The following is a 19,770-nucleotide window of genomic DNA, read 5'->3' on the forward strand; positions in this document are numbered from 1 at the left end:
TGCCCCCACTGAGAACAGCTGAGGTCCATCCTCTTTGGAACCCCCCTTCAGGTAGCTGAAGGCTGCTATCAAATCCCCCCTCACTCTTCTCTTCTGCAATAACCCCAGTTCGCTCAGCCTCTCCTCATAAGTCACGTACTCCAGCCCCCTGGTCATTTTCGTTGCCCTCTGCTGGACTCTCTCCAATTTGTCCACATCCCTTCTGTAGCGGGGGCCCAAAACTGGATGCAATATTCCAGGTGTGGCCCCCCCCTCCGCCCCGTCTGCCCGGCTTACACCCCCTTATGCAGCAGATTCTGGGCTGGGGTTTCCTGGGTTCCCTTAGCACTGCAATTCTCCACTTTGTAACTGGAGCAATTTCAGAAGTCGGCCCCAACGCTCGCCATTTTTTATCTTCAGTCTCGTGACGCTTGGGGGTGTTTGAATTCAAGCCCCAGGTGGTGTGGCCAGGAAATGGGATAACAAGCTCAGCTTGCATTTACCGCAGGACGCCTGGGTTCTCTCCCCAGCTCTGGGAGGGGAGTGGGGTCTAGTGGGTTAGAGCAGGGGGGGCTGGGAGCCAGGACTCCTGGGTTCTCTCCCTGACTCTGGGAGGGGAGTGGGGTCTAGGGGGGGCAATCTAGGAACCAGAAGTGTGTACCCCCCAAAACACAAACATCTACATATTTCCTTCCCCTACATACCAGACCAACCCCACTGGTGGCACGCGGCACCTGTGTAACTGACAAGAGAATTTGAACCAGAAGAGGAGAGAGACATGGTAGTGGGCAAGCAAGAATTATTTGCTGTGATTGGACACTCTAGACCACACTCCCCTCCCAGAGCCGGGGAGAGAACCCAGGTGTCCCGGCTCCTAGGCCCCCGCCCCAACCCACCCAGTAGACCAGTGGTTCTCAACCTTTTGTACTGGTGACCCCTTTCACACAGCAAGCCTATGAGTGCGACCCCCCCTTATAAATTAAACCCACTTTCTTTTATATTTAACACCATTATAAATGCTGGAGGCAAAGCAGGGTTTGGGGTGCAGGCTGACAGCTCATGACCTCCCCAAGTAATAACCTCGTGACCCCCTGTTTGAGAACCCCTGCACTAGACCCCCCCCCCCAAGCCAGGGGGGAGAACCCAGGAGTCTGGTCTCTCAGCCCACCAGCCCCCACTCCCCTCACACAGCTGGGGCAAGAACCCAGGAGTCCTGGCTCCCAGCCCCATCTCTGGCCCCCAGAGCCGGGGAGAGAACCCAGGAGTCCTGGCTCCCAGCCTCCCCCCTCTAAGCCCCAGCCCCCTCGCAGGGCCAGGAGAGAACCCAGGAGTCCGGGCTCCCAGCCCCATCTCTGGCCCCCAGAGCCGGGGAGAGAACCCAGGAGTCCTGGCTCCCAGGCCCGCCCCTGACGCACTAGACCCCCCGCCCCTCCCCTCGCAGGGCCAGGAGAGAACCCCGGAGTCCGGGCTCCCAGCCCCCTCTCTGGCCCCCAGAGCCGGGGAGAGAACCCAGGAGTCCTGGCTCCCAGGCCCGCCCCTGACGCACTAGACCCCCCGCCCCTCCCCTCGCAGGGCCGGGGAGAACCCAGGAGTCCGGCTGGCTCCGCGGCGGAGGCGGGGCTCGAACCCGCGGCCCGAGCTGCCGCAGGCCCATCGAGCTCGCTCCTTGCTGGCGCCGGGAGCAGGCGGGAGCGGGAAGTAGCGTAACGGTGGGTGGGTTGGGGACAGGCTACGTACAGGGCCCTTCCTCCGCTCGCCAGCCAGTCACCCTGCGCCCGGCCCGGGGGGAGCCCGGATGCGAGCCCGGGCCCTGGGGGCGGCTCTGCGCTCGGGCAGGCGGGGGGCGTCGCGCTCCCCCTCCCCGGGCAGCGCCGGCCGCAGCGGTGAGTGGGGCCCGGGGGCGCCAGCGGGAACAATGGAGGGGAGCGGGGGGGGGCGGTTCAGAGGGAGGCGCAGCTCAGCCGCACCAGCCCGCCCAGCGCGAGAGAGAACCCAGGAGTCCGGGCTCCCCCCTTTCATCCACTAGCCCCCACTCAGCTGGGGAGAGAACCCAGGAGTCCGGGCTCCCCCCTTTCATCCACTAGCCCCCACTCAGCCGGGGAGAGAACCCAGGAGTCCTGGCTCATGGCTCCCCCCCTTTAATCCACTAGCCCCCACTCAGCTGGGCAGAGAACCCAGGAGTCCGGGCTCCCCCCTTTAATCCACTAGCCCCCACTCAGCTGGGGAGAGAACCCAGGAGTCCGGGCTCCCCCCTTTCATCCACTAGCCCCCACTCAGCTGGGGAGAGAACCCAGGAGTCCTGGCTCATGGCTCCCCCCCTTTAATCCACTAGACCCCACTCAGCTGGGCAGAGAACCCAGGAGTCCGGGCTCCCCCCTTTCATCCACTAGCCCCCACTCAGCTGGGGAGACATCCCAGGAGTCCGGGCTCCCCTCTTTAATCCACTAGCCCCCACTCAGCTGGGCAGAGAACCCAGGAGTCCGGGCTCCCCCCTTTAATCCACTAGCCCCCACTCAGCTGGGGAGAGAACCCAGGAGTCCGGGCTCCCCCCTTTAATCCACTAGCCCCCACTCTGATGGGGAGAGAACTCAGGAGTCCGGGCTCCCCCGTTTAATCCATTAGATCCCATTCCTCTCTCAGTGCAAGAGTGAGAACCCAGGAGTCCGAGCTCCAATCACACCCACAAACCCAGAAGTCTGGGCTCCCAGCCCCTGCCCTCCTTTAATCCACTAGATCCCACTCAGCTGGGGAAAGAACCCAGGAGTCCGGGCTCCCAGCCCCCCTACCCTGCTTTAACCCACTAGACCCCAGTTCCCTTCCACAGCTGGGGAAAGAACCCAGGAGTCCTGGGTCCCAGCCCCCGCCCTGAGCAGTATTATTGGGGGCTGGGAGCCACCCCTCAGCCCAGCAGGGACACCCAACCCAGTCAGTGGGGGTCAGAGGTGCCGGTGCTCCCAGAAATGTGCCTGTTCAAACCTTGCCAGTGTCTGCCCTTGCTCCGCAGGTAACCGGGGCAGGATGGGGGGTGGGGTCATTGCTAATCCCTGGGTGAACGAGGGGTTGAGCTGTGTTAAAGTACAGCCCGGCATCGTCTGTGCCATCGCGGTGCTGGGCGAGCGAGCGGCGTCCGTGGGCTGAGACGCACGGTGGAGGGGGCTGATTTTCCCTCTCCGTCGGAGGCTGGCGAGACTGGCCCAGACGCACCCTGTCTAGGGCTTGTGTCCACGGTTCCAGATTTGGGGTGGCTTCGGAGAGGCCCCACAAAGTTGCCTGACTGGAAGTCAGGAGTCCTGGGTTCTTTGGGAGGGAAGTGGGGTCTAGTGGGTTAGGGCCAGGGGGGGCGGGAACCAGGACTCCTGAGTGGGGTCTGGTGGGCTGGAGAGGGGAGACTGGGAGCCAGGACTCCTGGGTTCTAGCCCCAGCTCCGGGAGGGGATTGGGGTCCGGTGGGGGGAGGCTGGGAGCCAGGACTCCTGGGTTCTAGCCCCAGCTCCGGGAGGGGATTGGGGTCCGGTGGGGGGAGGCTGGGAGCCAGGACTCCTGGGTTCTAGCCCCAGCTCCGCGAGGGGATTGGGGTCTGGTGGGGGGAGGCTGGGAGCCAGGACTCCTGGGTTCTAGCCCCAGCTCCGGGAGGGGATTGGGGTCCGGTGGGGGGAGGCTGGGAGCCAGGACTCCTGGGTTCTAGCCCCAGCTCCGGGAGGGGATTGGGGTCCGGTGGGGGGAGGCTGGGAGCCAGGACTCCTGGGTTCTAGCCCCAGCTCCGGGCGGGGAGTGGGGTCCGGTGGGGGAGGCTGGGAGCCAGGACTCCTGGGTTCTAGCCCCAGCTCCGGGAGGGGATTGGGGTCCGGTGGGGGGAGGCTGGGAGCCAGGACTCCTGGGTTCTAGCCCCAGCTCCGGGAGGGGAGTGGGCACTGAATCCTGGGAAGCAGTGACTCTGAAAAGACTTGGGGTTCGTAACAGCCACGCAACCCAGCACGGGCTCCCCGCGCTACAAAGGGCTAATGGGACCCCTGGCCACATTAACGAGCGCGTCAGCGCTGCTGGCCGTTCTGGGGGCAGGGACGTGGCCCCACAAACACGAGGCGAGGGCGGGAGAAAGCCTCTGCGAGCGAGAGACTTCGAGCTCAGCCAAAGGAAGCTGGTGGGGCGACCTGAGCCAGTTCTTGCTGCTGACGAGCTCCTGAACCTAGCAGAGAAAGAGCTGGAAAATCCATGGCCGGCAGCTAACCCCAAACGAACTCCCGTGTGGAATAAGGCAGCACATTTTCCACCGCTGAGGGTGCTTATCCATTGGAACAAACTCCTAAGGGCCGGGGTGGATTTTCCGTCTCTTGAGGCCTCCCCGTCTCGACTGGCTGCCTTCCCGCAAGAGGCTTGAACCAGACACAAGTGACTGGGCTCCCTACCCGGGGAAGCGGGTGCCGTTCCCCGGCCTGGGTTCTACCGGACGTCAGCCGCATCCTGGACCCGGCTGTTTAAACAGGATGAAATTCAGGAAGGACCCATGCAAAGTCTGAAGCTCAGGCAGGAGCAATGCGTCACCCCGACGTTGTGAGTAGCTACCGGTGTGGTGCTCTGCTCTTGTGCGATGATGACAACAGTCGGCTGCGGGCGTGTTCCCTCTGCGTGCTGCCCCGGCTCTGCAGATCGCTGACACAGCAAACCCCGAGAGACCCCCGAAGACCACAGGCTCTAGTGAGGTACGAAGGAACCCGAGCCAGGTTTATGGTCAAACGACGCACAGTCATAGTTTCCTATAGACTCTACAGGACGTACTACGAATATGTGCCCCCGGCAATGGACCGGCTCAGTCAATGGCAGGACTTTCCACTGTCCCCTAGGCTGGCCAAAGACGCGCGCTCCGGGACCTGCTTTTATACAGTGACAGGACAGCTCACTCATCCCTCCTGACGGATTGAGGTACAGCCCCTTGGCTCGTTAGGTGCTGTCTGCCCCTTGATCGTGTTGTTCCAGACATACAGATCTATCCATCGTGCTGTCCTGTCTAAGATGCACCTGCCTGTTCCTCGTTATGTCTATGGAGTGTCCTTGTATCAGGCTGTCTAGGTGCCAAGTTCCTCTTATTAGCCCTTATGTGTGAACACACCTGCTTCTAACAACCCTCTTCTCACCAGTTTCTGTGAGCGGGGCCTGCCTCTGGCTCACAGCCCAGCTTTTGCTTAGCAGTGCCTGGAAGTACTTTGGTTCAGGCTTCAGGCCTCAGACTAGGCCTCTGACGCAAGAGTTTATATTTCAGGGCCTCGTCTTACTACACCAGATACAAAGCGGGGAATGACGGCCTAGGAGGCAGAGCTGCAGAAAAGGACCCGGGGCTGAGAGTGGATCACAGATGAAATATGAGTCAACAAGGTGACGTGGTTGGCAAACCCCCCTCCCGCACGAATGGTGTTGTGGGGTGTTGCAGGCGAGAGCCGGGAAGTCATTCTCCCCCTGCGCTCAGTGCTGCTAAGGCCTCAGCTGTGTCTAGTTCTGGGCCCCGCGCGGTGGAGAAAGAGCCCCAAAAAGGAGGGAACGGTCCAGAAAACGTGTTTACGAGGAGAGGTTGGAAAACCGGGGTTGGTCTCGTCTGGAGAAGACAAGACAGAACGGGGACACGAGCACCGGTTTCGAGCACATGAAAGAGGGTTACAAAAAGCAGGGCGATCGATTGTTCTTCTTATCCGCGGAGGGCAGGACAAGACGCAACGGGCTTCAATTGCGGTCACCACGTGTCCTAGGAGACCCCTTCCCGCCCGCTATTACGATGATAATAAATGTCACTAAACCAACCTCCATTCTGCAGGTCCCTCCACTGCTGGCCAGTGTATTGTCCACCTGATCTTCTTGGATTCAAAGTTCTGGCCACCTGATCCTCTTGGATTTAGCCTCTTAGGCTCGGCTAAAAGCCTCGCTGCAGAGTGGTGCTCGGTTGTCGTCGTTCTTAACAACGTCGCTAGGCGAATTCCCCATTTTTAATCCCGCAAAAATAGTAGACGGCTGCACGGGAAGGAGCCGTCCTGAAACTGGTGGAGATGGGGTGAAAAATCTCTGCTCACCCAAATCGATCGATTGCACCTATCTTTCTAGCTGGGGCACAGGTGCGGGGGGTAGGAGCCAGGACTCCTGGGTTCTATCCTCCACTCTGGAAGGGGAGTGAGGTCCAGTGGGTTAGAGCAGGGGCAGCTGGGAGCCAGGACTCCTGGGTTCTATCCCCGGTTCAGGGAAGGGAGTGAGGTCTAGTGGCTTAGAGCAGGGGCAGCTGGGAGCCAGGACTCCTGGGTTCTCTCCCCAGCTCTGAGAGGGGAGTGGGGGCTAGTGGGTTAGAGCAGGGGCTCTGGGAGCCAGGACTCCTGGGTTCTATCCCCGGTTCAGGGAAGGGAGTGAGGTCTAGTGGGTTAGAGCAGGGGCTCTGGGAGCCAGGACTCCTGGGTTCTATGTTGAGCTCTGGAAGAAAAGTGGCGTCTTATATAGTGCAGCACCTTGTGCGCTAGGGCCCGATCTCCATCTGGGTTTGTGCAGCACCTGACACTACAGGGGCCTCTGATCTCAGTCAGGGTCCGTCCAACTCCCAGCAGAATGGTGTTACTGTAATTTAAATCCTAATAGTAATTAAGAGAGTCCACAGGCTGTTAGGTGGCTTTAAAGTTGCTGAAAACACAAGGAGGGGGGGAAGGTGGTGTCAGGTTTTTAAAGGGATAACAGCCAAACACGTGGTCCGGGTTTCCCGAGTTGAGGAGTTAAAGCGAAGCAGCTAAATCCAATTTCAAGGAAGTCAGGACCGGATCCTGGTGCAAATCCGGAGCGACCCCAGTGCAGTCACGGCTGGGTTCTGATCTCAGTGACCCTGTCCCTAATCGGGGTGAGCTGGGCTTGCAGCCAGGGATTTCGGAGCCCGAACTCTCAACCCTGCCACTGACTCATCGCGTGCCCCCGGGCACATTACTTCACCGTTCTAATTCTGCTCCCGGTGTGTCAGGCAGGGCTAAGAATACCTCCCTCCCAGGGCTGCGGGGAGGATTAATTAGCTAATGCGCTCTAATTGCTTTGAAGATAAAAAAAACCCCAAAAACCTGCATGGAAACTGACAAGGGCTATAAATTTCGTCTGAATAACCCAGGCCAGGAAGGCAGATTCCTGGGGATCGTGCCGGGGAACCTGCTCCACTTCTCACCAGAATTAGGTGTCGGGATGGATTCGGATCTCGGTGACCCCTGTGTAAATCTGGAGTGACCCCCACTGACACCTGTGGGGACAGGGATCTGGGAGGGGAGGGGGGTGGGGTCTAGTGAGTTAGAGCGGGAGGGGGGGCTGGGAGCCAGGACTCCTGGGTTCTCTCCCCAGCTCTGGGAGGGGAGTGGGGTCTGGTGGGTTAGAGCAGGGGGGGCTGGGAGCCAGGACTCCTGGGTTCTCTCCTCCCTGTACAATTATCTGTTTTTCTTTTCTCCGTGTGCAGATTATCCCGATTCTTCCCCCGCTGTGACCTCCCGGATGGAGAGAGGGGAAGAGCCGAGCGTCCCGGATCTCCAGGGCTCCGAGGAAAGGGAGATCTCAGGAGGTACCCACACACATGAGCAGTGGGGGAGACCAGCTTGGAGACTCTCCAGGAATCGACTGAGGCTGGGCTCCTTGGTTCTCTGAGAGGGGAGTGGGGTGGAGCGGGGAGCCAGGACTCGTGGGTTCTGTCCCCAGCTCTGGGAGGGCAGTGGGGGCTATTGGGTTGGAGCAGGGGGGACTGGGGCCAGGATTCCTGGGTTCTGTCCCCAGCTCTGGGAAGGGAGTTGGATCTGGTGGGTTAGAGGAGGGGGATTGGGAGTCAGACCTCCTTGGTTTTATACCTGGTCCTGTAGCGGGGGTGCAACCTTCACTGCTCTAACCCACTAGTCCCCACTTCCCTCCCAGAGCCGGGGAGAGAACCCAGGAGTCCTGGCTCCCAGCCGCCCGTGCTCTAACCACTAGACCCCATTTCTCTCCCAGAGCCGGGGAGAGAACCCAGGAGTCCTGGCTCTCAGCCCCTCCTGCTCCAACCACTAGACCCCATTTCTCTCCCAGAGCCGGGGAGAGAACCCAGGAGTCCTGGCTCTCAGCCCCTCCTGCTCCAACCACTAGAACCCACTCCTGTCCCAGAGCTGGGATGGAACCCAGGGGTCCTGACACATTCGTATCATCTTTCTCTCTCCCTTTCCCCCAGCGGAGCGGACGTCGCCGGAGGACAAACCTCCCCAGGATCCCAAGCTCGCCGGCCCCGAGTGGCCGTGGGAGAACCTTTCCTGGACCCAAGCGGGCCGCCCGCCCCGCCTCGAGCCCCCGTCCTCCTCGGCCCGGCCCCCTGCCCCGCCGCAGCGCAAGGGCGAGCGCCCCTACATCTGCAACGAGTGCGGGAAGAGCTTCACCCAGTGGTCCAAGCTGGTGCGGCACCAGCGCATCCACACGGGCGAGCGGCCCAACACCTGCACCGAGTGCGGGAAGAGCTTCACCCAGAGCTCCCACCTGGTCCAGCACCAGCGCACCCACACCGGCGAGAAGCCCTACCGCTGCTCCGAGTGCGGCAAGAGCTTCAGCTGGAGCTCCAACCTCATCCAGCACCAGCGCACCCACACCGGCGAGAAGCCCTACCAGTGCGGGGAGTGCGGCAAAGCCTTCAGCCAGAGCACCAACCTCATCAAGCACCAGCGCTCCCACACCGGCGAGAAGCCCTACCAGTGCGGCGACTGCAAGAAGAGCTTCTACCGCAGCTCCGACCTCATCCAGCACCAGATCACCCACACCGGCGAGCGGCCCTTCAAGTGCGCCCAGTGCGGCAAAGGCTTCACCCAGAGCGCCAACCTGGTCAAGCACCAGAAGATCCACGCCGGGGAGAAGCCCTTCCGGTGCACCGAGTGCGGGAAGACGTTCATCCAGAGCTCGGAGCTCATCCAGCACCAGCGCACCCACACCGGCGAGAAGCCCTACGAATGCCTGCAGTGCGGGAAGAGCTTCGGGCACAGCGCCACGCTGGTCAAGCACCAGCGGCTGCACATGGGGGTGGAGCCCTACAAGTGCCCCACCTGCCACAAGACCTTCGGGCTCAGCTCGGCCCTGGCCCGCCACCAGCGCTGCCACACCGAGGAGCGGCCCTACGCCTGCGCCGAGTGCGGGCAGAGCTTTAGCCTCAGCTCCAACCTCACGCTGCACATGCGGATCCACCGGGGCGAGAAGCCCTACCGATGCGGGGAGTGCGGGAAGAGCTTCGGCATGAGCTCCACCCTGATCCGCCACCAGCGGATCCACACCGGCGAGAAGCCCTACCAGTGCGCCGAGTGCGGGAAGAGCTTCGTCCGCAGCTCCCACCTCATCCAGCACCGCCGCACCCACACCGGCGAGAAGCCCTACCGCTGCGGGGAGTGCGGCAAAGCCTTCAGCCAGAGCTCCAACCTCATCACCCACGAGCGCATCCACATGGAGGAGCGGCCCCACGTGTGCCACGAGTGCGGCCAGCGCTTCGCCGAGGAGGAGGCCCTGCAGCGGCACCAGGAGGAAGGGCATAGCGGCGGGGCGGGAGGCAGGGGGCTCGGGGAGAGCCGGGAGGCTTGCATCTGCAACGATTGCGGGAAAAGCTTTGGCGATAGCTCAGCACTGGCCAAGCACCAGGAGGTCCATTCATCTTGCATCTGCAACGATTGTGGGCAAAGCTTTGGAGATAGCTCAGCGTTGGCCAAGCACCAGGAGATCCATTCATCTTGCATCTGCGACGATTGTGGGCAAAGCTTTGGAGATAGCTCAGCGTTGGCCAAGCACCAGATAACCCATGTGTCTTGCATCTGTAACGACTGTGGGGAAAGCTTTGGCGATAGCTCAGCGTTGGCCAAGCACCAGGAGATCCATTCATCTTGCATCTGCGATGATTGTGGGCAAAGCTTTGGAGATAGCTCAGCGTTGGCCAAGCACCAGATAACCCATGTGTCTTGCATCTGTAACGACTGCGGGGAAAGCTTTGGCGATAGCTCAGCGTTGGCCAAGCACCAGGAGATCCATTCATCTTGTATCTGCGATGATTGTGGGCAAAGCTTTGGAGATAGCTTAGCATTGGCCAAGCACCAGATAACCCATGTGTCTTGCATCTGTAACGACTGCGGGGAAAGCTTTGGCGATAGCTCAGCGCTGGCCAAGCACCAGGAGATCCATTCATCTTGCACCTGCGACGATTGTGGGCAAAGCTTTGGAGATAGCGTCGCGCTGGCCGAGCACCGGGAGATCCATGCCCCATGCATCTGCCCGGAGTGCGGGCAGAGCTGTAAGGACAGTGCTGCCCTGACCCGGCACCAGATCACCCACATGCGTGAAAAGCTTTACAAGTGCCCCGACTGCGGGCAAAGCTTTGGCGACATCTCTGCCCTCACTCAGCACCAGAGGAACCACATCAGGGAGAAGCTGAGGTGCCCCGACTGCGGGCAGGGGCTCGGGGTGAGCTCGGCTCCGGCCCCGGCCAAGCCCTTCCACGAGTGCTCGGCGGCCGGTGCCCACGAAAGAAGCCACGCCGAGGGGGAGCCCGTCCGTGACAGCTCAGAGCTTGGTGTCCACGAAAAAGGCCACCCCAGGGTGGAACCGTCCCACGCGGCTCCGGGCGTCCACCAAAGAGGCCGGGCCGCGGCAGATCCCTTCCCCGACGGCTCAGCCAGCGGCGGCCGCCCTGGCTCGGGCGAAATGGCCAGCCTCATCCAGCGCCCGGCCACCGAACCCTACAAATGCCACGACTGCGGCCGGAGCTTTGCCGAGGGCTCGGGTCTCTCCCGCCACCTGGCCTCCCACCCCAAGCCCTTCCGGTGCCCGCAGTGTGGGCGCGGCTTCCCGGACGCGGCAGCCCTGGCCCAGCACCGGGAGGTCCACGCTGGAGGGGAGCCGGCCGGGTCCGGGGAGAAGAGCCGCAAGAGCTGTGCCGAGATCTCCGCCATCCTCTTGCGCCAGGGAAACCACGTGGCCGGGCGTGGCCCACGGAGGCACGCGGCAGACGGCTCCCTTCCTCCCGGCGGCTCGGCCCTGGCTCGGCCACGCCTCCAGCCCTCGGGCCGCAGCCCGGCCACGGCCGCCCGCCGGGACGGGAGGATGTCTCTGGCGCGTCCGGAATGTGGCAAAGGCTCCCAGGGGGGCTCCGTGCTCCTACAACACCTCCAGAACCACGTGGGGGACAGGGTGTGAGGCCCCCGAGGCCACCCGGCAAGTTCAGAGCTCGAGACTGGGCTGGGGGTGGGGGGAATATAGACAAAGGAGGGAGGGGGTGCTGCTGGCACATGGGTCGCCGGAGGGGCGTGAAGGTTTGAGGGCTCTGGGACAGGAGGCTGGGGGCGAGGAAGGGGAGCTTGGTGGATGTGGGGGTGGCTGGTCTGGGGATCCGGTTGGCAGGGGTCTGGTTTGGCGATGGGAGAGGTTGCCCTGGGATCTGGGGGATCTGGTTTTGTGGGGATCGTGCCGGAATCTGGGGGAGCCTGGGTTTGCCAGGTGTTCTGCTGGGATCGGGGGGGCCGGTTTTGCGGGGGGTCGTGCTGGGATCGGGGCTGGTTTTGCGGGGTCGTGCTGGGATCGGGGGCTGGTTTTGCGGGGGTCGTGCTGGGATCTGGGGGCTGGTTTTGTGGGGATCGTCCTGGGATCTGGGGGCTGGTTTTGCGGGGTCGTGCTGGGATCTGGGGGCTGGTTTTGTGGGGATCGGGGCTGGGATCTGGGGGGCTGGTCGTGCTGGGATCTGGGGGGCTGGTTTTGTGGGGGGTCGTGCTGGGATCGGGGGGGCTGGTTTTGCAGGGGGATGTGCTGGGATCGGGGGGGCTGGTTTTGCAGGGGGTCGTGCTGGGATCTGGGGGGCTGGTTTTGTGGGGGATCTGGGGGGCTGGTTTTGTGGGGGATCTGGGGGGCTGGTTTTGCGGGGGGTCGTGCTGGGATCTGGGGGGCTGGTTTTGCAGGGGTTCGTGCTGGGATCTGGCAGGGGAGTGGCTGGTTTTGCAGGGGTTCGTGCTGGGATCTGGCGGGGGAGTGGCTGGTTTTGCAGGGGGTCGGGCTGGATCTGGCGGGGGAGTGGCTGGTTTTGCAGGGGGTCGGGCTGAGATATAATAGACGGACGTGACTTAGATCATGCTGGGATCTGTTTGGGGGATCCGATTTCACGGGCGGGGGAGCGGCGAGCCGTCCCCGGGTGGTGTCGCTTTGCGGCTGTTGCCCAGCTGCCCCGCCCCAGAGGTGGCCGCATCTCAGCGCGGGATGAGCCAGGCCCGGGTGGTGTTACCCAGCTCCCTTCCTCTTCTACCCACTTTGAGTTTCTCTCCTCCCCGCTCCCAGCCATTGGCTCCCAACTGGCCTCTGTCTGCTCGCTCCAGGAGCCCCCTGGTCTCACGAACCCCCTCATTTAGGTGCTTATCAGTTGGGATCATGTCACCTCTCCAGTCAGCTGAGGTCTCTTCCTCTGTATGGGAGCCTTTCCGGGCCTCGAGGCAGGCGTGGGAGGCAGTGTGGCCTAATGGGCAGTGCCCTGGCAGCCAGGACTCCTGGGTTCTCTCCCCAGCTCTGGGAGGGGAGTGGGGGTCTAGTGGGTCAGAGCAAGGGGGGCTGGGAGCCAGGACTCCTGGGTTCTCTCCCCAGCTCTGCCAGGTGACCTTGGGACAAATCATGTCACCCCTCTGTGCTTCAGTTTCTCCAGCTGTGAAATGGGGCTACGTATACCAACATCCTTGGTGAAGGTCTTTGAGATCTCACCCCCCAATCCTTTCCCATGTGGGCCACTCGGTTACACGTGTCTTTCATCTCCCGGCCCGGGAGGAACTCAGCTGGGAACCTTCCCTCGAACTGCAGCGGCTGGGATTTGAGAGCTGATCCAGGGATTGTTTTCGCCCCATGCTCTGCTTAGCCAGGGGAACTACCTGCAACTACATAACAGCAGAGCCTAGAATTAAAAATAAACTAAACTAAGGATGTAACATCGGAGGATAATGCGGGCATTCAAAGGTGTGACTGTCAATAGGACTTTTGGAATAACTAGTGCTGGGAGACGTTTTTCGGCCAAAAGTTTTTTGGGGGTGAAACGTGCAGATGCCGTGAAGCCGTTTGCAGTTCCTTGTCCGTTTCAGCGGATGGTTTTGGTTGGAAAAACCCCTAAAATCAGTCCCGAAAAAGGGAAAATGTTTCAGAGTTCTGATTGCAAATGGCGGCTTGTTTCAAAACCTCCCTTGGTTTGATTGAAATGACAACTCAAAAGCGTTAAAAAACGACAAAAAGCCAAGGCTCAGAAGCAAAACAAAACATTTTGTCTGACCCCAGATGGGATTTTTTTCAACTTTTGATTTGCCGAAAATTTCATAAACATTCAATTTTGACCCAAAACCTGCATTTTTGTTCCCCTCCAATTTTTCAGACCTGCCACGGAACCGAAAACTCCATTATTCACCCAAAATAAGCAATAGTCGGAGGCGAGGGGAGGGAAATGAAACCCACCCTACTCTGGGGTCTGACCTCTTGGGGCTTGAGTGGGATCTTCCTTTCCCTGGGAGCAAGTTACTCCAGAACTGTCCAGCGGGGGGCGAGAGGGTTGATCTGCCTTTCTCTGAAGCAGCTGGGACGGTCACTGGTAGAGGTGGGATACCCGGGTAGATGGGCCCACTGCATCCGAAGAAGTGAGCTTTAGCTCACGAAAAAGCTCATACAAATAATTTATTTATTAGTCTTTAAGCCACAAGTACTCTTTTTTTTTTTTACAGACTAGACTAACGGGCTGCTACTGACCTGCTCTGGGGCAGTTGTTCCTGTGTTTCCCCAATGTGTGATTTTGCCAGCTATGGAAGAGGACCCATGAAATCTACCGTTGCTCCTGCTCTGGACTGGGCAGAGATGCCATGGGGAGGACCGGATATTAAAATCAAGGATCGGGTCCCTTTAAAAGCAAGCAGGGTGCTTGCTACACACTGGCTTCTTGTTCCTTTCGTGCTCCACTGTGCACTGGGTTGCAAGCCCTTGTCTGTGTCTGCGCAGTGGCTAAGCACTGGGGGTGCAAGTGAGGTCTTAGGCTGTGCTTGGTGCTCAGACATGCTACCACAATTGGGATAATAAATATCGTTAATTTACGACCTTTTTGGTGCCTAGTGATGATGTCAGAACCAATGTATTCCCCTCGAAAGAGATCAGGGTTGTATTTCTGCTTTAAAATGTTTGAGTCAGGTTTGGAGGCTGCTAGTGAAATGGGATGGAAATTCCACACCTCCCGCATTTCTGAGGTAGAATTTTTGTTCTACTCCCTGACCGCAGTGAAATTTGAGATTGTAATAAACTTTTTTGTTTGGTTGAAAACTTGCATTGACATATGGCTGGTTTTACTGGGATATGAAGTTTTACAACCACTGACGTGTTGAGAAATGTGGATAGGAAGTATTTCAGAGAGATTCAGAATTCTGCTGGAAAATGTCAAAATTCAAAATGTTGACGGAAAATGTTTTGTTGAAATTGGAAACGGATGCAAAACTTGATTGGAATTTCAATGTGTGATTGAGGAAAAATGTCAGTGAGATTTGCCATCATGGGAGACAATATCAAAATTGAAATGTCAGTGAAAATGTTGTGGTGAAATTTTGAAATTGATGAAAAATGTCATTGGAATTTTCATTTTTGTAGGGGGAAAATTTCAATGAGTCTCAAAATTCTGATGGAAAATATCCAAATTAGTAGTGCCACTGGAATTTTTGGGTTGAAATGCTTGTGATATTTTGAGGAGGAATTTTGTTGGTGCTCAGAATTGAGATGGAAAATAGCAAAAATTGAAATGTGGCTGAAAAGTTTTCACTGAAACTTGATATTTTGATGCACATTTTCATCGATATTGGAGGCATCCATGAGAATGTTGGAATTCAAATTTTGATCGAAAAATTTTAGAGAGATGATATTTTGATGAAAAATGTCCCAATTTGAAATGTCAATGAAAGAAAACTTTCTTAAAATTTGAAATTGATGAAAAATGCACTGGAATTTTAATTGTGATGAAAATATTTCAACGACATTTGAAATTCTGATGGAAAACGGAAATTTACAATGTCAGTGAAAGTTTCTGTGTGAATTTGAAATGCTGATGAATGTTTTCACTGAAATTTGAACTGTGGATGTGAAATATTGCGATTCAAATTTTTGAGCAAAAATTTCAATAAGATTAAAAATTCTGATGGAAAAAAATATTTAAATTCAAAACATGGATGATTTTTTTTTTGTAGAAATGTTGAACATTTATATTGAAATTGGACCCTTTTGACCATTTTTATTGATGGGAAATGTGTCAATTCAATTTCTGATGAAAATATTACAATGAGATCTGGATGGAAAAGAAATATCAAAATTTGAAATGTCAAAAATATTTTCTTGGAATTTGAAATGGATGAAAAATTTCACTAGAAGTTTCAATGGAGAGTGAAAAAAATTCAATGCCGTTCAAAATGCTCATCGAGAAGATGGACGTTTGGAAGGTGGATGAGAAATGTGAACGTTTGAGATGTTCTGAGATTCTGAATTTTGGGGGGGAAATGTTGCAATCAACCACATTTGACATTTTGATGGAAAAAGGTTGAAATGTTGCAAGTTGTTTGTGGACATTTCAAATGTTGATGAAAATCTTCCCTGACCTTTGGAGGAGAAAAGTTGAGATTCCAGCTTTTGCATCACTAGAGCAAAGACAATGAAGCTAAGGTTTCCCCCAGCTTCTCTCTCTCTCTGCCTAGCTCTCCCATGAGGCAATGGGCCAGGGAGAATGAGGCCCTGTTATGGATAGTGTCTGGAGAGAATGACCTTCTCTGTTGTCCCCATGCCACATCAACCTAAACTGGCCAATTTCCTCCAGCCAATGAACTGGTCACTGGGAATTTGTGATGTCTGGGGTGAAAAGGAAGCAGAATTTCACCCTCTCCCAAAAATCACTGGAGGCCAGCCTGGCCCTGAAGCAGGTGCTGGGAATAAAGAAAGCCAGCCGGACCATCAAAATCAGTCTAGTTCTCTACCTCTGTGGGGCTGAATCGAATGACCCCTAACTGAGCCCTGTATTTCCTGCTCTAGGCTTTCTGTCCGCTACCTACAGCCCTGCTCTGCACAGACAGACATCCTTACCCACCCCACTGGTGTCCCACGTGTATTGCAGCTCCCAGGGACGGGGCCGTTCTAGCACTACTGGTGGCCAGGAGGGGTACTGCGCCTTGAAGGGCCCGTGCCCCATCTAATGCAAGTTGCCCCCGGAGGCCGGCGTTGTACAACCTCAAAGGAGCACTTGGCGGATTTGCAGCGATGCTGGTGGGTTTTCTGCCCGTTACGGGAATGACGTTAATAAAAACAAAGCTGGGCTTTAGGAAAGAAAAGCCAGCTCAATGTAGCTTGGAAGTGTGCAAACGTCTAGGAGATTCTCCGTTCTCGGGGGCCAGACCTGCAGCCTAGGGCGCCGTGCCGCCTCGAGGAGCTGGGTGCTCATGGATCACTCGTTTGCCAACGTTGCTCTGGGGCAACGAGCGTCTGAGCTGGGCGTCCAGCGCCGCCCGGCTGATCTGGACATTTTCCATTTGCTCTGACAGCGAGTCGTGGGTTACAGTCGCTACATGAATTTTGTCGTCCTATCAGTAATGCACAATGTGTCTGTCTGTCTCGTTAGATTCTGGTCTGTCTAGCTGTACACTCTGACTCTCTCTCTATCCCCATCCACCCCCTCCATCCATCCATCCATCCCCATACACCCCCCATCCATCCATCCCCATCCCTCCATCCATCCCCATACACCCCCTCCATCCATCCATCCTTCCATACACCCCCTCCCTCCATCCATCCCCATACACCCCCTCTATCTATCTATCTATCTATCTATCTAATCTCAGATTGTGGTGTTTCTACCTATCCAGCCCCCCCCCTTCTATCCGTCGACTTGTCTGTCTCATTACAATCTAGTGTCTCTTGCACTTCTCTATAGACTCAGGGCTCAACATTCACTACTCTGCGGGGTAAAGCCTCCACTCGCAGCACGCGAAGAAGTGTGGTTAAGCTGCTGGAAATGCCTGGTTTATCTGTGTGTGTGATTCATGTCATGGTAGCATTTGTCGCCTAGTGCCTGTCTCCTTTTTAGCTCTGTGAAGGAGCAGTGTGTGGTAAATGCCTTTGCCCTGTATTCTAGGAATGTAACCAGCCTGTGGGTGACGACGGAGGACTCGGGCTTTTTTGTTGGTAGAGGGGAGGTGTTCGTTAAAAGTTTTTTCTAAGAGAAACATCAAGAATGTTGGAGTGTGTGAGTGTGTATCTGTGCCCGGAGATCTGGGGCAAAGCTCCCATTGAGTGCAATGGGGCAGGATTCACCTGTAATGTGTGTTCACCCCCCCCATACCTGTGATTCTCCACCAGCAGGGGGCAGTGTGCTGGTCTCTCTGGCTCTCTCTCACACACACAAATATGACATCCACCTTGCTGTCCCATATATTCCAAAACTCCCTGAAAATAACCCCAAGCCAATAACCCTCGAGCTCGGTCTAAGCTCAGATGCTGGTCGCTCTCTCTCGCCAGCAGAAGCTGCTCCAATAGAAGATAGTCCCTCGCCCACCTTGTCTCACTAAGCAAATCAATCGAGCAATCCCCACACCACCCCCAAAGCGTGCCGCTAGCAGGGCTTTCATCCCCAAAACTTAGCCGGGCCAGAGGCTTTGTGAAATCTAGCAGGTTTCTATCTAGCTGGCGTTATTTAGTCTGCAGAAGAGTGAGGGGGGATTTGATCGCAGCCTTCAACTACCTGAAGGGAGGGTCCAAAGAGGCTGGATCTAGACTGTTCTCAGTGGTAGCAGATGACAGAACAAGGAGTAATGGTCTCAAGTTGCAGTGGGGGAGGTTTAGGTTGGATATTAGGAAACACTATTTCACTAGGAGGGTGGTGAAGCACTGGAATGGGTTACCTAGGGAGGTGGTGGAATCTCCTTCCTTAGAGGTTTTTAAGGTCAGGCTGGACAAAGCCCTGGCTGGGATGATTTAGTTGGGGTTGGTCCTGCTTTGAGCAGGGGGTTGGACTAGATACCTCCTGAGGTCCCTTCCAGCCCTGATCTTCTATGATTCTAGGTGTTCTGCATGTGCTGTAGATTTTACCCAGAAGGCGCCCAGACACAGTGACGATGGGCAGCCAGGAATAATGGACAAGCAACAACCCCCCCCCCCCCCACACACAGGCCTGTGTGTGAACAGCCATGTGAAGTGTGCAGACGTGTGATTAAACATACACTGTGTCTGGGTGCCGGAGTCCAAAGGTGAGTTATTTGTGTGTGGGGGAGAGAGAGATTAGGATTATAACATGCGTGTGCTTAAAACTCAATGGTGTATGTGTGTGAGGCGAGAATGTGGACTCAGGGCCGCTGAGAGCGGGCTCGGCCCTTGGTGAAAAATTTTTCGGGCCCCCGAGTAAGGACGGACCAGCTAAACGGGGCCAACGAAGCCAGGCCATAGGCCCCCGTCTGGACGGCCGGGCCCTGGTAATTTGTCCCGGCGTCCCCCTCTCTCATCGGCCCAGTGCAGAGTGCGTCTGTCTAGACAGTGAGGATTTGATTTTTATCGATAAATGTCGACTTCACCGCATCCACCCACGGCCCCAAAACTATTTCCGGCGATCATCAAAATTTGCAGCGAGGCAAAGTGAGGAAAACGCGGCCAGAGAACTCACGAGCGTTTGATTTCAGGAGCTTTTGACACACGGTGTTGACTGTGTAGTAATGGTGACAAAGCCTGAACTTTTTGAATCTCACCAGCTCCTGTCATTAAATAATTATTCTCTGACCCCCCCCCCGCCCTGCCCCGATCTCTTCCATCATTTCCCGCAACTGTAAAAATTTAAATCAATACAAATTGGGGGGGGAAAAAGCTTAAACCCTGAAATGTTATACAACCCACCATTTAAACTGATAAAAAACAGACATAAAAATAAACATCGCTGTCCGCCTAAATTATAGAAGAGTACAAATCGAACACTGCCAAGGCTACGTATGTGACACTGTCGGATTCAAATGCAAATTCTGCGTGTGTTTGTGTGTGAGACGGATTAGAAATTTGACTATGGGGTGTGTGTTTAAAACAACATTTATTCAGAGGCGGATTAAGGTTTTGTGGGGCCCTGGACACACACACACACGTGCCTGATCCCCTCCAGTTGTTTTTGGACTTTTCCTCTCACCCGTGTAGAAAATGTGTGCAAGTGATTTTCGGAGAAGAAACAATACGTGTATGTATCCTGCATTGTGTGTGGGGAGCGAGTGAGCAGGGCTGCCCTCTGCTAGATGGAAGCCGGACTGTGTGTGTTACCTGAGCAGAAGATCCCAGGGGAGCGGAGCAGGCTGTTAACCTGCGGAACTCACCTCCACATGATGAGCTGTCGCAAGATTCCCAGGCCTGGGGATTTCATATAGGCAGCCAGAGCACCCACATTTGTAAGGGCCAGGATTAGCAAACTAGCCAAGGCTTCTCGCAGGGGAATTCTGGGCCTAAACCAAGCTTGAAACATGGGGTTTGGGAAGAAATTTTCATCTACGGGGAGGTTCTTCCCGGACTGATCCCTAGGGGGGCACTTTGCAGCTTTCTCTGCAGTAACTTGTACCGGCTGCTGGGCGATAGGGCGGTGGGGCTGATTTTGGCAGCAGGGAGGGGGCGGGATACCGGGCTAGGTAGGCCCTGGTGGCAGAGAGAAGCCCAAGCTGGGCTTGGGGCACTGCTGTGGGGAAGCTCGCAGCACTGGAGTCCCTGGCTGGGCAGAGTTGTGAAAGGCTGAACACACGGGGAGCCAGGACTCCTGGGTTCTGTCCCC

The 19,770-nt window shown here is 56.7% G+C and overlaps 1 protein-coding gene across 1 annotated transcript; it reads left to right on the plus strand.

Moving 5' to 3' along the window:
* The first annotated feature begins 1,714 nt into the window (after positions 1 to 1,714).
* On the plus strand, positions 1,715 to 13,590 carry LOC120403297 (zinc finger protein 11-like). Its single transcript, XM_039534243.1, has 4 exons — positions 1,715 to 1,862; positions 7,432 to 7,533; positions 8,167 to 11,167; positions 12,714 to 13,590. Exons 1-3 carry the CDS (start codon positions 1,775 to 1,777, stop codon positions 11,148 to 11,150), a joined length of 3,174 nt encoding a protein of 1,057 aa, XP_039390177.1. The 5' UTR covers positions 1,715 to 1,774; the 3' UTR covers positions 11,151 to 11,167; positions 12,714 to 13,590.
* The last annotated feature ends 6,180 nt before the right edge of the window (positions 13,591 to 19,770 follow it).

Source organism: Mauremys reevesii, linkage group 4 (assembly GCF_016161935.1).
Source record: "Mauremys reevesii isolate NIE-2019 linkage group 4, ASM1616193v1, whole genome shotgun sequence".
Taxonomy (NCBI): domain Eukaryota; kingdom Metazoa; phylum Chordata; order Testudines; family Geoemydidae; genus Mauremys; species Mauremys reevesii.

Coding starts and splice junctions, on each gene's coding strand:
- LOC120403297 (XM_039534243.1), top strand. CDS start 1,775: ATGCGAGCCCGGGCCCTGGGGGCGGCTCTGCGCTCGGGCAGGCGGGGG. Junction 1,863..7,431: donor GGGCAGCGCCGGCCGCAGCG/GTGAGTGGGGCC, acceptor CTCCGTGTGCAG/ATTATCCCGATTCTTCCCCC. Junction 7,534..8,166: donor GGAAAGGGAGATCTCAGGAG/GTACCCACACAC, acceptor CCTTTCCCCCAG/CGGAGCGGACGTCGCCGGAG.